Genomic DNA, 16,296 nt, shown 5'->3' on the forward strand with positions numbered 1-16,296 from the left:
CAGCAACGCAGACTGACGTTACAGGATTAAAGGCTTTGTCACGTGTCCGACCAGTTGATATTTTGCATACGGCCCTTTATGGGCTTTGCAGTAACATTTTCCAGCTGTGCTGTTCAGCGCCTCTCCTCATTATCCAGAGAGAACCTTACTATTCCAAGATGAGTTTAATGAGCTTGAATGCATCTGTTTTGACTTCCAGCATGCAACTAATGGGACTTAATGCCAAGAATCTCTGCAAGAAGTCGATGTTATCCTGGCATGCACACGACACAGATGACCTTTGGTTAAATCCCTGTCGGCTGATGATGTGCTATAGAGTCAAAAGATCATCAAGCTAATGCAGTACCATAACATGCAAATGATTCTGGGTTCAATACCCGCCAGTGATAATCAGTAATGGAGCGTAAACCCTGTGGACTGTGAAATACTGCAGACAGCCACCCTGCCTTCCTATCAAGTAATGGTGGGAGGAAATCAGCTTGGTGCTGATGGCAATGAGGGTTGTGACCTGTATCATCATCTTCCTCATTGTCATGTCCACTATTACGTACATTATTAGCCCCTCATGCTGACATCATCTGTCCAGTAGGCAGTCTGGGGGCTGGTGATGATGGTACATCCATGCAGCCCCCTTTTGTGTCATAAACTTCTTTCCATATTAAAAGGCTACATTATAATTACCTCACCTCAGAGCAGGAAATAGCCTCCACCGGAAAAGATTAATAGTCCGAAAAGCTACAGTGGAGTCAGTTTAACTGCCAGATTAGATGAGGTTTAATTTGAATCTAAATTGAGGCATAAAAAAAAAAAAAAAACGGAGGGAGGAAGGTGAAAAAGAAACTTGTTTTGTGGGGGGGGGGATTGATTAAAATGTTCCACAAAAAGGGAATGCAACGGAGGTGAAGGTGTCGACCTCAATCTAATCCTGAGCTAATTGCTTGGGGGAATTGAGGAATTGAGTGTGAATGTGAAAAGGATTTTGCAAAAGCCCCGCAGTCTCCGTGTAACCCTGACCGGTGAACGAGTGTGCACGGGCAGACGAACCTATGCTAAATATGCAGCCGGAGTTCGCAGGGGAGCGTCCCCCGTCTGATGCTCCCGCTGCAGCAGTTTATCTTAGTGAAGAGAAAACAGCTGGCGTTTCTGTGTGTGTGTGTGTGTGGGGGGGGGGGGGATGAGGAGATGTGTTTATATGAGGGTGCTGCATGCGTGACCTTACATGCCAACAAGTGAATAGAAGAGGGAAAGCAGCAGAGTGCTGCTGAAGCAATCACGAAGCAGACGGAGCTGGCGGACTGCACGCACACTTCTGAGCCAGAGGAACATTTGGGCGAACGACACACTACGCTGGCTATTGGCTCTCAAACTAAGGGCCAGCTGTGGCACAGTGACTAGGTGGATGTTTCAATCCGGGCCTGCACCTTTCCTCGATTAAACTAACTTATGGAGTCATTTAACGTGACTCGGGAGGAAGAGGGGAAGGGGAGGGTGGGTAGGGGAAGGGAGGGAGAGACAGTAGAAAAGAAGTCAAGAGAAAAGAAGTGAAAAGAAAACGCAGAAATGACAGCTGTATGGAGTGTGTAAACCTGTATAACGTGCATTCATAACTGCAGCTACAGCTTACAGTTATTTGAATTATTTGTTGATTGACTGATCGATTGAATTGTTCTAAAATGCAAATGATGTTTCTTACGCTGATGTAAAAGAGAGGAGTGCGAAGAGACAGAAACAGCAAATGTTTGGTGTTTTTGCCTGATGAATAACTTTAATAAATATCAAAATTATAAGTGACTTCTTTTTTTTTCCCCTCTTAATAAACCGATCAATTAATTAGCTTCAGAGAGACGAATGTTGAGAATAGATGATTCGGCAAAACGTGAATTAAGTTTATTGATAATGTTTTGAGTCATTCTGTTGTTAATGTTGTTAAAAGTCACACTTTCTTGGATATCTGGCTACTGGTCTTTGGTTAAGGTGAGTGTCATTGATCATTGAAAGAATTTACATTATACTGTTTAGTTTTATTTTCCTCACTTGAACTGTTACTTTACTTTGTCATGCACCGATACGTCCAGACAAATGAGAAAAACTTACTTGGCAATAAACCCGATTCTGATTCTCACTTCTCTTTCAACTTCACACCCCCGTATTTCTTTTTTTATTGACTGACTCAAGTGGCATCATAATTTATCTAGACTTCCCGCTGCTCCTTCTCGAGCCACAAATATATATATATATATTTTTTTTGCATAAATGAGGTGCGATCAAAAACTTCTGAGACTGCGCCTATAACAACTAAAAAAAAAAAAACATCCCTGATTTAAATCTGGCTGCCGTCCCCTTCAAAGCGGTCTCCTCGCCACGCTTTGAATGCTCCCTGGAAGTCCTGTTCTGTGAGCGTGTCGAGCGCCATCTGTGATTTCGCTCCGGGTCTCGTCGATAGCGCCGAAAGGGCAAAAAAAAGAGCTTAACCTTCGTTTTAGGAATTTGAGCGGCCGCCTTCGACACCATCGTATCACAGTTCGAGTTGTTTGTACCGAGTGTTTTCTAGTCAGAGGCACTCAGGACGTCACGGTAGGACTCTTGTGTTGTCAGTTTGACCTTGGGCGGTCGATTCACAGTGTACACGCACGTGAATGTCAAAGAAAAAGCCACACGGTTGCGCTCCTGATCTGATGCATCCTTTTTCATTTTGGACAGTGACGTTCTGCAAATGCTGCTCAACACACCTCGGCCGGCTCTTTGCTTCCTCAGGTTCTCTGAAAGCCTTTGCAGGGCCCCTGTCGCTGATTTGCCGAGTTTGGCATCAAATTGAACGTGCGCTCTCTGCTCGGGTTTCAGGTCCGTGGTTAAATCGCAAACGTGTACGTACCAGCGGTCACAAACGTGTGCAACGGGTGGTGATAATGGTCGAGCGGCAAAACTTGCGCATCACTGCGCTGCGCTCCATTCATGCACGACAGGGACGGTCTCTTCTTTGTCGTACCTCGCACAGCAGTCCTGCTCAGCATCTGTGAAGACCAGACCGAGACCGCGCTTTGATGTGTACAATTAATAGTGACAAAGAACAGACACCATTTCAAACATAGTCTGTCTATTTAACTGTGTCACCCGGTGGGAACATCATTAGTGGAACATCCTCGAGTTCAGTTCAGTTATATCCAATGCCAAAGTTCGTCCAATATTTTTTAACATTTTGTTTTTTTTTGTGCAACCACCGCAGCCTTTCTCTGATTAACCATTGTTGTGACTGGGGTTGTTTTTAATCTTGGACATTTGAATTTGCCTAAAAATCGTTCTGATATTCAAAATAGTTAAGAATTCATCTCTAATGAGGATTTAAATGAATATAATGAGACCCACAAAGAAACCTCCCATCAATAAATATTACGCCCCGTCTTAACTCTTACCCTGAACTTTGGCTGTTTTCCTTTCCCAACTGCTGTGCTCCCATTTGAACATTTAGTTCTTTGTCTTTGTTTGACTCTCTGAGTTTTAGGTTGGATTTTTTTTTTTTTTTAATTTTTTTTAGCCATTGCTGCTCTGTTTAGGTGTCTGAATCAGTCTTGTGGGATGTGTGAAATTTCAAAACACTCTGAATAAAGCATTTTAAAGTCAATGTCGTACATTTTTGGAGTGTGAAAAGAGAGCTCTCTGCATTGCTCCTGTACAGCAAACGCTACCGAGATGACATTCTTTTGTTAGTTAAGTGCTGCGACTTCTGTCATCCTCCTCCTCCTCTTCCTGGAGCTGTCACCTCGTTGTTGCTTACCTGTTGACTGGCCGCCCGGTATGTCGTCTGGCTAACAACAGCAACTGACGTCCTCGTTCCACGTAACACGACGCTCGCTATGCTGCGTGCGACATCATGATGGACAGTATGCACACACCCACACGTGTGCGCACATGCAAGATGTCCCCTTCGCTGGGCTAATGATCCCTGAGACGATGTAAAAAAAAAAAAAAAAAAAAAAAAGAGAGCTTCCTGGCCATCTGTGGACTTGATCTTCAGATGGAGAGATGCCAGAGAAGGCAGAGGAAAACGTGCAGTCCACAGGGGAGCGGTCGGTGAAGTGAGGGCAACTATAAGCTTGTTTATCTTTTTAAGGAGACTGAGAAAATGTTCCTGTCTCTTCAGTTACAGCGGCAAGAGGGTAAATGTGACCCTTTCTGGTGTGAAACGTGCTGCAGCGGTGTCGCATCTGCAGAATATCTCATGCGGAGATCGGTGTACATAGCGTCCTTTACGTTGCGGTTGCGTTTTAAAGTAGTGTACAGTAGGTTACGACCTGTGGCGCGCTGCTTTGATCTCAGTTGTGGTTCTGGACTCCAGATGAGACCGTCCGTTGATCGATCTTCATCCTGACGGGTCAGCCCCTCCTCTTCGTGCTGTGTAAAGGCGCGTTGGGCTGAACACCATCTGCCTGCTTCAGGCCTGAAGTTTACTCCTTACGCACTGACCAAGCACCGCTTAAAGAGACAATATGAATTCATTTCCCCGCTAGTAAAAATACATTAATGGATGAAGTGAAAAGAAAAGTTGATTTTCTTTTCATAAATTGAAATAAAAAAAAAATAAGCCAAAACATATGATATATTTCAAAACAGTGAAAATAAAATTTGCAGCAACCCACCAGCTTGGCACTTTAGACTTTCCTGCTCTCCTGCCATGGCTGGCAGAAATATTGTTGAAAAAAATTTGGGTTTTAACTGTTTGACAAACTAACTGACAGTCTGACTAATATGAGCTGCAGGATGTAAAAAAAAAATATAAGTATAACTGCAATTATAATTTTCAGTAAATGTTACATTTGTTTGCTTGATTCAACTTTCTGTCCGTGGTTTCTCACGGCTTCCTTCCTCTTGTGGCAGCGAAATCGATGTGAGCGGTGATACCGAGCAAACAGCAGTAAAGCGACACCTTGCACATCACAAAAGGTCATTTGATCTCTTCTCAATCTCAAAATATTGATGAGTGCAACTTTAGACATTTTCCAATCTGAATTGCGTGCTGGAACAAAACTCTGCCTCATCGCTCTCAGGTGGGGAAAAAAAAGTTATGAAGCCTTCATGTATGAGATGCACAGAAGGCAGACTTCTCCTGCGGAGGCACGTAGAATAATTCTCTCCTTGATCGATTCCCTGCTTTCCTCTTCTCTGATGTTGTTGTTCCATCTAGCGAGAAATGTATTCCCTTTTCCCAAAGCGTGATGGATGTTCAAGGTCTCTCCATCGAGAAGCTCCGGGACTGCAACATAAAGAACATGAATATAACACTGTGCTACAGAACATGGTCATAATATCTGAAGTGAAGGCTTTAAATGAGACCTTCTGTACATCCTCATAAAAAGAGCCGATTTGAAAGTGCATGGAGGACAGTCTTAATCTCCATCCTAAATTCCCAAACAGCTGAATTTTTAAAGACACCTGAGTGTTCTTTACACTCTGTCCCTGTGGGTACTTTGTCCTTGCTCTCCCTCGCTGCCCCTCCTCTGTTCTCTGCAGTCTGTGACCTAGGACAAAACTCATCCATCTTGAGAGTTTGATCGCGTCCCTCTGTGCCTGGCTTGTCATCACATGCCTTTAGGAGGGCTGAATGTCCTGGAACGAGGGACCGCGAGACTGCTCTGAAGCCAGAGCCATCTGGCTACGTTACATTTCCCAAAAGCACACAGTTTGACTTGCACTTTGTCTTTTTCCTCTGACACTTTACGCTCGGTATTTTTCGCCTGTGGTTTTTGTGTGAACCAAATCATCAGCTCTGCAACGCTGACATTTCCTGTAAAAATGTATAGTGCATCACTCTGTAACTTGTTTCTACTTTATCACTATGTCTCTGTCTCCTCTCCTGCTTACTCCTTCCTCCATTTAGTGCTCCATCTCAAGGCTATTGAACAACCTGGGTTGAAACGCCATCAAGTTGTCAAATTCTTAAAAGACTAAGATATTTTTTTCCACTGTTTGTCCGCTCGTCTCTTATAAGAGTCTTTCCTCCTCCTCTCTCTGCGCTCTGTCATCCACTTTTTGAGCAGAAAAGGTGTAGAAGGTCAGTTCCAAAAGTGGTTTGTACTAGAAATGGGCAGTACAAATGCTTTTATTGGTCTTGATGACAGTCTAAAAGGCCAATTTTTCTCACAATCTCTTGCTGAAGAGCTCTTAGAGCTGCTATGCTGCTTACCCGGGCCCCATCAACATGAGCCCATCTGCCCGCTTTGGGCCTGAATTCTCGGAAACAAAATGAGTTTGATCTCTTTCTATCTCTCTCTCCTCTTCATTCTCTTCAATCAGCGAATATTCTGTCCACATTAAAGGAGGAAAATGGACAACCATATGTCTGCTTTGATAACTGAGGAGAGCAGTTCCAAAGACTGTACTGTATCTGTCATCGGCGGAACCACAGCCTTTTTGAGTGGTCGTGCCCCCCCAATACTGAAAAACGACCAATCTGTGCCCCCAGTATAGAGTAGAAAATATGTGAAATATATTCTGCTTTTACGAACACCATCAAAAGTTCAGTCTCTTGTTATTTGATGTTTATTTTCAATATATTTCTCATTGTTAAGGGAAATCTATCGGGGGTGTCGGTCCGTCAGCAGAGTGGAACAGCAGGAGGAAGGTCACTTCACCCAATGAGCAGAGAAAGCAGCACGGCAGCCGGACATAGTCTTTTTTATGGACAACATACTATAGCATTACTTTTTAATGACATTTCTGGACGACATACTATAGTATGAATGTTTTTTCATTTTTTTGGACGACAATTTCATTTTCATTTTTTCATAATTTGGAGGACATGCTATAGTATGACTTTTTTTTTTTTTCATAATTTGGACACTATAGTACGACAATTTTTTCATGATTTGGAGGACATGCTATAGTATGACTGTTTTTTAATAATTTGGACGACACTATAGTACGACGGTTTTTTTCATAATTTGGAGGACATGCTATAGTATGACTATTTTATGACATTTCTGGACGACATACTATAGTATGAATGTTTTTTCATTTTTTGGACAACAATTTTTTTCATAATTTGGAGGACATGCTATAGTATGACTTTTTTTTCATAATTTGGACGACACTATAGTACGACGGTTTTTTTCATAATTTGGAGGATATGCTATAGTATGACTTTTTTTCATAATTTGGACACTATAGTACGACAATTTTTTTCATAATTTGGAGGACATGCTATAGTATGACTTTTTTTAAATTTGGACGACACTATAGTACGACGTTTTTTTTCATAATTTGGAGGACATGCTATAGTATGACTTTTTTTTCATAATTTGGACACTATAGTACGACAATTTTTTTTCATAATTTGGAGGACACGCTATAGTATGACTTTTTTTTCTCATAATTTGGACGACACTATAGTACGACGTTTTTTTTCATAATTTGGAGGACATGCTATAGTATGACTTTTTTTTTCATAATTTGGACACTATAGTACGACAATTTTTTTCATAATTTGGACATGCTATAGTATGATTTTTGTTTTCATAATTTGGACGACATATTATAATATGACTATTTTGTCATATGCTGGACGACATACATGACAGCATGTCTTTTTTTTTTTTTTTTTCATAATTTGGACGACGTGCCTTAGTATGAATTTTTCATAATTTGGATGACGTGCTATTCTGTGGCTTTTTGGCCGTATTTCGGACGACATGCATAATATGGTATGACTTAGGTATGACTTTTTTTATTCATAATTTGGACTACATGCTATTCTATGACTTTTTTTTGTCTTATTTTGGACGACATGCTGTAGCAGGACTTTTTTTTCTTCATGTTTATAGCATATAAAACGTGTTTATTAATGGTGCTCTAAGACTGGCATTAACCAGAATGACGGTGCTTGTGAATTGAAGTTTTGGGATGAAAAGTTCACATTCCTGTCTTCCACAGCATGACGACACACTCTCATTAATAGATGAAGCAGGACAGGGTGGAGCAGCACGTCACGGATGTGGTGCTTAGGTGGACTATTTTAGCTCATCTCATCTATCATTAAAACCAGCCACTGTATAGACAGACATGTTGGATGATCGGCTTGATGGATGGGTGGACAGGGAGACAGGGAGGGTACAGTGGATGATGGTGGGCGGCCAGACACGTCCATTATGAATAAGATTTACAATGGAATGTCTTAAATGCATCACAGGCAAAGTCAATGCAGACAAGTGGCACCAATCAGACAGGCTTCATAGAACAGGAACAGCGTGTTACTCTATCAGACAAACAAGAGAAACTCCGGCCTCAATTTAGAATGAATGGATTTATCAGCCAGGTCAGGGTTGAGTGCAGTAAAGACACCCAACGGGTGCAGCACAGTCTGTCCTTGTCCAACTCGTCCATAAACCATCGAGAGCCTCGCATTATCTACTGAATCCAGTTTAATATTTGACCTTCAACACTGCAGTTCCCCTCTGGATTTGCTGACTGTCAGTGGTCTTCACCTGGCAAAGCCGTGCGCATCTGCGCGTGCGATGCTGCATTAGGTAGAGGGCATTAAAGCCTCGGCGCCATAAAAGTCTTAATTAACCCCGACTCATCACCTTCCCCCTCACGTGTCCGGGTACAGAACAGTCCCAACTCCGCCGCAATGGGTTTCAGGATTTATTTGGTGCTCAATCCCTTCAAATAGAGGAAATCAAGGTTTTTTTCCCCCCAACAACACTTCCCTCTATATCGCACAGTCAGCACAGGTGGAAATTGCTCAATAGAAAGGATTTATATACAGGAATATAAAAGCATTTTTTTTTTTTTTTCTCTGCGTGTGATTCAGGTCTTGGCGTTCCAAGTTCAGCCGGCTGAAAGGCGAAAGGTTCGCGCGAGGTTTCGGGTCAGATTTCAGGTAGAAATCATGATTGAATCCTGCTGCAAATGACAGTTTTTACTGGGCTCAGTCAGACCAGTCGGCTGCCTTTTGTTTTTCTTCTTTTTCAGTGTCAAGGTCAAACCTCTTCCTCTCGCCATGCTCCCAGACGTTCATTCCTCCCACAGTGCCAGTAACAACAAGGTACTACATTTTGGAATATAAATAGTTTATTTTTGAGAAAATAAAATGATAAATATTTCACATACATACAGCTGCTATCAGACGCCAAAAAAAAAAACGTTTTTGCAGTAACATTTGTTTTGAAGTAGTTTTGCGTCTCTGATGTCACGAGTGGATATTATCACAGACTTTTACATCTTATGAAAACCATCACTGTGTTGCATGATATTGCATTGATCAATTTACCACTGTTTTGCTACAGTTCAAAACACTTTAAAGGCAACAATTTCCTTTTGATCGTTCTTTGAAATAAGCACATTATCTGAAAAAAAAAAAAAGGAGCATTAAAACAGTAAGTGGATTTCCCACAAGTACATTTTTGGCGTTTATTATTGCTGCAACTCTCAATTCAAATTTTTTTTTTGTCGACAGATAAATAAAATATACAGCATATTGTGCACCTGGCAGAAGGAAAAGAACAGTCCAAACATGCTATTTCTCACCAGTGTGGCAGCGGTAAGACAAGTATGTTAACTATAGTGTGAATTTGAGAGGATTATGACAACCAAGCAGTGCGACGGTGTGTGTTGATCGGTCCTTTCGCCCTTGAGAAGAAAAAGGTTACGGGGCGCCCAAATGTTCAACTAAAGCCAGTGAAGGTGCTGCTACGAGCTTCTGCTGAGGGAAAGCAATATATATATAGATAAACATCTGGCGATAAGAGCATACCGAATACAGAAATGAATGCAACTTGCAATGCAACTGTGGTATGCAGGAGAGAGGAGATAAGACACGTGCAGCTCACAAATATGAGTAATAAGTTGTAAGATATATGGACGCGAGAAAGCACGTGTGCACAAGGCCTTAGCACACGTACATACACTCACATACAACGCGAAGTGCAGAACGGAAGGACACAGAACGAGAAAGCATCACAAATCTTGCCATCTTATCATTTTGACACATCCCAAAAATATCTGGCACGTGTTATTCCTGAAACGCCTCCTTCTTAACATACTGTACGCAAGCCGGTGTGTAATTTTAAATACCACGTTCGCTGAGGGGAAGCAGGCAGGTATGGATTAACAGATAGATGCAAACTGGTGAGTTAAAAAAAAAAAAAAAAATGTAACTGAAATACTTAATTAAACGGTGCAGGGGAAAGTAAAAAAGAAACCTGCCGATTTGTTTTACCCGGCAGTGGTTTTGTAGGAGAAAAATATTTTAAAATTTAAAAAAAAAAAACGAGTGGGTTATATGACCCTCAGGTTATATAGTTAAATTAGTGCTTCTAATATAAACAGAACCTCCGTGTGAAACATTTTTGCCATTTGGATGCCCGGAAAGGATGAATTTAGTTGCACCATCTCTGTAACAGCTTTAATGTTTCCCTCAAACCTATTCGACGAAGAGTCCATCAGCACTGCGGATGAGGAAAATCGAACTACGTGGAAAACATGGCAGGTCACAAAAATGAAGCGGGGAGGAGGGGGGGGGGGGCTAACAACATGATTTGAGCAAACGACCCCGCTTGAGTCATCGTCGCAGCCTATAACCTCGTTTTTTTTTCTCCACAACTCAAGCTGCCTCCAGACGACAGCTCCACAGAGCTTCCGCACGCAGCAGCACGGCGGAACTGATCATAAAACCTTAGCGCGCGGTCCACGCGTCACATAAACCGTCCTCCATCTAATGGAGCGTTTCTTGGTGAATTAAGACACTTTTCATGTTTGATTACACGCCGTAAAAAGAAAATTACATTTTGAATCTCATCTCGAGGACTGTACGGAAATTGGTTGGCGGGGGTTCAAAAAGTGGTGACGGGCACTGTGGTTTTTTTTTGTTGTTTTTTTTTTCGCGAAAGATGGTCTGACTTTCTGGGAGGAAACGGAGTTGTTTTTTTTAAGCTGTTCTTTTTTTTAATTTTTTTGTTTTCTTCAACCGTATCCTGATATACAGGTTGTTGTTGTTTTTTTTTCCACAAGTTTTTGCATAAATACACTTGCTTCGAACAACGCATTTGCACGATGCATTTGCACGACGTCCGTTCGGAGCGTACGTACCGAGATATTTTTCGCAACGCTTCCGTGAGGTCCCGAACGCAGATGACCAGCAGGGGGCGGTGTAGTGGCAGTACGGGTGAGCAGGCGTTTCGCAAAGTACCGGGGTACCCGAAATGGGTGCGAATGCCACAACTCTTCATCCCCCGTTTCAAAAAGACACAATTGCAATTAAGAAGTCGGTTCAGTCAGTATTGCGAGATGTTGCGGGGAGGGTGATCAGGTTTTTTTTTAGTTTTTTTCTTTTCTTTTCTGAAGGTCCAAAGAAAAACAAGGGGAAAAAAAAAGGCCCCAACCGGAAATGTCCATACAGTCCTCGAAAGGACATTTCTGTTCGTACTGAAACAAATCTCCCTCGGTTAGGACTTGGGAAAATGGGCCGTTGTGTTGCTTCATTTTCAAATAGGATACTCGGGAGTAAAACAATGTCGGTGGGCAACGGGTGTTAAAACAGAAACTTTTCAATAGATAGTTCTCTAGCCGAGATATTGTAATCTTCCCGGCGAGGTAGCAGGATAATAAAAAAATAAAACAAACACGTCATCGGAGGGTGACGCATGACAGAAACGACAATGCCACAAACATCCAGCAACGCTGTCATGTTAACAGTGAGTCGGGTGGAGCTGAAGTTTGAAGGGATTTTTTTTTTTTGGGGAGGGGGGGCTGATTCTACAAAAAGATTTTGGTATAGTGCAAAGCCTTTTGGCATGCCCGCAGTTTTTCCACTGTTCTTTGTATACTCCGAGGCAGAAAGCGTCGCTTGTCAATCAAACCACAAAGCAGAGTCACGACACGCAAGACTGACGGCTCGCGTCGTCTCCGTGACTTGATATACATTCTGTTGCCTTGGCGCTGGATGCCAACGGCAAAAACCCATTTCAGCTACACATACGCAAGAATGCCAACACACACGTGCACACACACACACACACACACACACACACACACACACAGCACGCATCAAGAGATCAGTCCTGTGAAGTGGGAGACTCATCAGTCAGGCGGTAGATTCCAGTGCAGGCCTGGTTGTTACAGTTGCAGTTACAGCAGCACAGATCTGCTGTTAGTGAGCTGCCAGTGTGAGTAATGATTCCCTCTTTCAGTTTCCCATGTCCACTACACTCCAGGAGTCCAGAACATGATCCACAGAGAGAAAATAAATAGTTAAAAAAAAAAAAAAAAAAAAAACACATGATAAAAATGCACCAAAATGCTGCTTTATCATAATAAAGCCAAGCACGTTTTGTTCTCAGGGGCTTGATTTAAGATTCTGGTGAGTTTGTTCAAGGATCTTTTTTTTTTTTTTTTGGCTTACTGGCACTTGGAGGTAAATTGTAAATAATACCCTTTTAACAGAATACTGTAAGTCAAGGCTGAACACACACACACACACACACACACACACACACACAAAAAAAGGACCATTTTTACTTTGGTTTTCTCCATATCCTGGCACTAAACGTCTCCCCAGACAATTCTATCAACATTGGGAAGGATTTGACTAAAAGGCCTCGAGTCATCGGTAGCAGCGTTTTAGCTGGCGTTCAAGCTGCTCGTAACAACAGCTGCGCTCAGCCCAGTTTAACCCGCGTGTCTTGATTGTAAACCAGAACCTGGAGTAAGATGGCCACGTCGATCAGGATCTGGACTGAACCGCACACCCAGAACTGAGCTGGGCTTTCATTCAGCACAAAGTAGGTGGTCTTGAAGACATCGCCGGCCGTCCACAGCAGCACCATCTTCACGCTGGAGGAACGGAGACACAAAGAGAAGAGAGAAATAGTTTTGGGAAATAGGCTTGTCTTTTTTTTGTTGTTGTTGTTGTTGTTGTGTTTTGTTTTTGCTCTGGGTTGGATGACAAGATTGGCAATGTCAGCACAATATAGCTGGAAACCTGAGTAGCTTAGCTTAGCCTAAAGCTCAACGGGAAACAGCGAGCCTAGCTCTGTTTAAAAGCAGACACACCCACCAGCACCTCTATATCTAAATAATTAGCGTGTATATATTTCATTTGTACTAAAAAAAAAAAAAAAACAGTGTAAAAATAAAAAAGTCATGTTTTTGCATTCTGTATTTATTTAAAAAAAAAAACTTATCATAGATTTTCTGGTTTGGACTTGATTAAGTTCTCCCTGTGAGTTTGGCCTAAACTGTTGATTGATCAGACCAAGTTAGAAGAAGCAAAGAAAAATGACAGACACAAGAAAAGACTGTCTGGGGCTGAGAAAAAAACCCCCAAAAAACCCGACCTAATAGAAGACGCTAGTTATCCTCCCAGCGGGAAGCCTGATCCCAGCACAGTGCCTGGTAGGACTCCTCTGAAACTTACAGAAAGCAGACTATAGAACAAATCATCTCGCGTCTGCTTATTATATTCGTCCACATATCATTTGTCTTCATCCTTCATCGTACTTTTTTGTCCCGTAATACTCTCTCATGCCGTTCCTTCCTTCATTCCCTCATCTTCTGTTCTCCTGCTGTCTCATTACCGTCATATTCCTTTACCTCTTACCCTTCACGCTTCTTGTTCATACCGACTCCACCCACTCTCTCTGCTCCCTCCTCCGCTCTATATTCCTGCTCTCTGGACGCTGAGGTCCCGTGGGCATGAATGCAATGCGAGTTTGTCCTTTTTATTAGCGCTGACTGGGCAATGAGGACGGAGCGGGACCATCAGTCATCGGCGAGACATACTATGAGGGTCAGAAAGGGGTGAGGGGGAGAAAAAAAAAAGGAAGAGAAGAGAGACAGACGGAGAGCCTGCAGAGGACAGCATTTATCCAGAGAGACAGGGTTATCGAGAGACAGGGTGAAGGCAACACGCCCGTCAGAGAGGAAGAAAAGGACCTCTGTGAGATGGGGGAGGAGACCTCTGTGAGATGGGGGAGGAGACCTCTGAGAGATGGGGAGATGAGATGGGGGAGGAGACCTCTGTGAGATGGGGGAGGAGACCTCTGAGATGGGGAGGAGACCTCTGTGAGATGGGGAGGAGACCTCTGTGAGATGGGGAGGAGACCTTTGTGAGATGGGGAGGAGACCTCTGTGAGATGGGGGAGGAGACCTCTGTGAGATGGGGGAGGAGACCTCTGTGAGATGGGGGAGGATGATGAGTGTGTGTGGGGTTAGAGGCGGCCTAATGACTGTGGGGAGAGCGGTCCTGCGCTATCCTTCAGCTACCCTTGCAGAGTCACATCCAACTTTCCCCTGGCCTCCCTTCAGGCCCGGATGAGGTACCGAAACACTACTGGCAAACAATCCTTCTCTACCATGGAAATGGCAGAGAAATATTCAAAATCTCTCGGAGGTCAAATGTAGATATCGCACGGTGTCAGGGAGTATGCCGAACAACCCGGACCGATGCGTGATGAATTAAAGTTAAACCCACGGCCGTTAGGACACATGGGACGGTCACGCTGCACATCTGGACACTATCACGGACAATCGGGGTTTTCCAGACTATTATAACACTGAGGCGCTGCGACAAAGTGGTTTTTTTTTTTTTTTTCCACAGCACCGAAACCGAACAAACGACAACAACAACAAAAAAAAAAACGATTCTGAGTGTGCAGTGAGCGCAGGTGTGAGATGGAGAGACCGGAGGAAACTGGAGTAAACAGTTTAGGCTGTTTGTCAGTGAGCAAATGCTTCGACAGCTCGAGACCCAAACCGAGTTCCTGCGTCTTGTTTTCCGCCCGCTGGTTAAAGTGAAGAGGGTTAGCTCGCAAGTTACAATAGGTTAGCCGGATCTGAGCACGGATGAGTCATGATTTTCAAATAGTCATTAAAGAATAAAAAAAAAAAAAAGTCAATTAGTATATGCAACTGTCATTCTTTCTGATTTCCCCTGTATTTACTGGCACCTTGCTGTGATGCGTTACTCCTGTCAGAAGGTGGCGGTAATGCACCTAAAAAGCCGCCATTCAACAACATGAAGGAGAAGAGGAACGCGTTGCTACCAGGTTCCGGAACGGACGATTTTTAAAATGGTATTTTTGCTTGAAATCTCAGGCTTCCTTGAGGTGGACTGGACTTCAAGGTGGACCAGCTATTCCAGTTTCAGTGACGATTTCTCCTAAACAGAGAGCCGAGTCCGCTTTCTCAGTTGAGCTCCGTTTGCAACAAATATTAAAACTGGTCTAATTCTTGCAAAGGTAGCTGCCGGCTGAGGTTGCAGCTCTCCTCCTAAACGAGCCCGGCCTCCTTCTACCTGCAGGAGGAGGAGGACGGGAGCAAAGACACAGTGCTTTGATGTCAGGAATGTTATTTATTTTACTGACATTTTTAGATTTGACAGTTTCTAGTGACTTTGCTGTTATAAACATTACCGTTCCCGCTGTAGAAACAATATTTCCTCTTTCTTTCTGACGCTCTTCATACTTTTAAACTGCCAATAATTTTAAGCCAAGGTTACCCAGTCTTGCCTTCGACTGATGCAGTATATCAACCTAGAGCTAAAACTGGTCCAAATGTGAGATAAAAAAAAAAAGTCACCGAGACCAAGCAGAAAACACACGCTGCTTCTTCCCCTAAACAATCCAACCAGTCCTCCTACCTACAATTTAACCACCCCAGGCTCTATTAAAAATCGGGATATTTGCACCACCCTCAGTGCTGATGGAGAAGTGATTGTTTGGAGGACATCTGAGTCTCACTGATGTGTTCTGCTGCCCTAACGATTTCAACTTTCCGGGAGGGGGGATACTCCAGGGTTTGATTAAACTGCTCCAAAAATAAGCGCGCTAAAGAATTTAAAATCGTCATGCTTTGACTTCTCTCTCTCTCTCTCTCTCGAAGCTGCAAGTGTTCCCCTGGAAAAAAAAAGAAGCTTCCTTTTTGTTCCACTGAAGTTCCTCTTCTTCATAAAATACCCTTCGTTGATTCAGATTTCTTATTTAATTTCTCTCCATATCTTTTCCTTTCACCGCGGCATGTTTTTTTTTTTCTCTGCGTTGTCCCACTCAGCTGTCATCTTTCCTTTTATTGCCTCTGTCATTGCCTTTACTCCGCTCCTTGCTTCCCTTTAAAAGGGAATCAAGTTTTATATCATTATTATTTAATAAAGACTTTTATCAGCCACAACTGTGAAACATAATGCCGCCAAATAATCAAGTTGCCCTTTAGAGTACAGTAAGTCAACTGATAGAAACTACCTAATTTGACCTATTACAAAGTATTATTAATAATAATAATAATAATAATTTCTGCTCATTTATGTTTTCT

The 16,296-nt window shown here is 42.8% G+C and overlaps 1 protein-coding gene across 1 annotated transcript in view; it reads right to left on the reverse strand.

Annotated features, from left to right (window-relative positions):
- Window positions 1–12,477: 12,477 nt before the first annotated feature.
- LOC138624812 (solute carrier family 66 member 2) overlaps window positions 12,478–16,296 on the reverse strand; it is a 42,716-nt gene continuing 38,897 nt past the window's right edge. Inside the window, exon 5 of the mRNA XM_069705347.1 lies at window positions 12,478–12,822. Within this exon, the coding sequence (XP_069561448.1) occupies window positions 12,648–12,822 (175 nt within the window). The 3' untranslated portion in view covers window positions 12,478–12,647. The remainder of the gene's footprint in view (window positions 12,823–16,296) is intronic.

This window comes from Brachyistius frenatus, unplaced genomic scaffold (genome assembly GCF_029030835.1).
Source record: "Brachyistius frenatus isolate BFR_SWC_R1_liver_20210118 unplaced genomic scaffold, ASM2903083v1 Contig_55, whole genome shotgun sequence".
NCBI classification, from domain to species: Eukaryota; Metazoa; Chordata; class Actinopteri; family Embiotocidae; genus Brachyistius; species Brachyistius frenatus.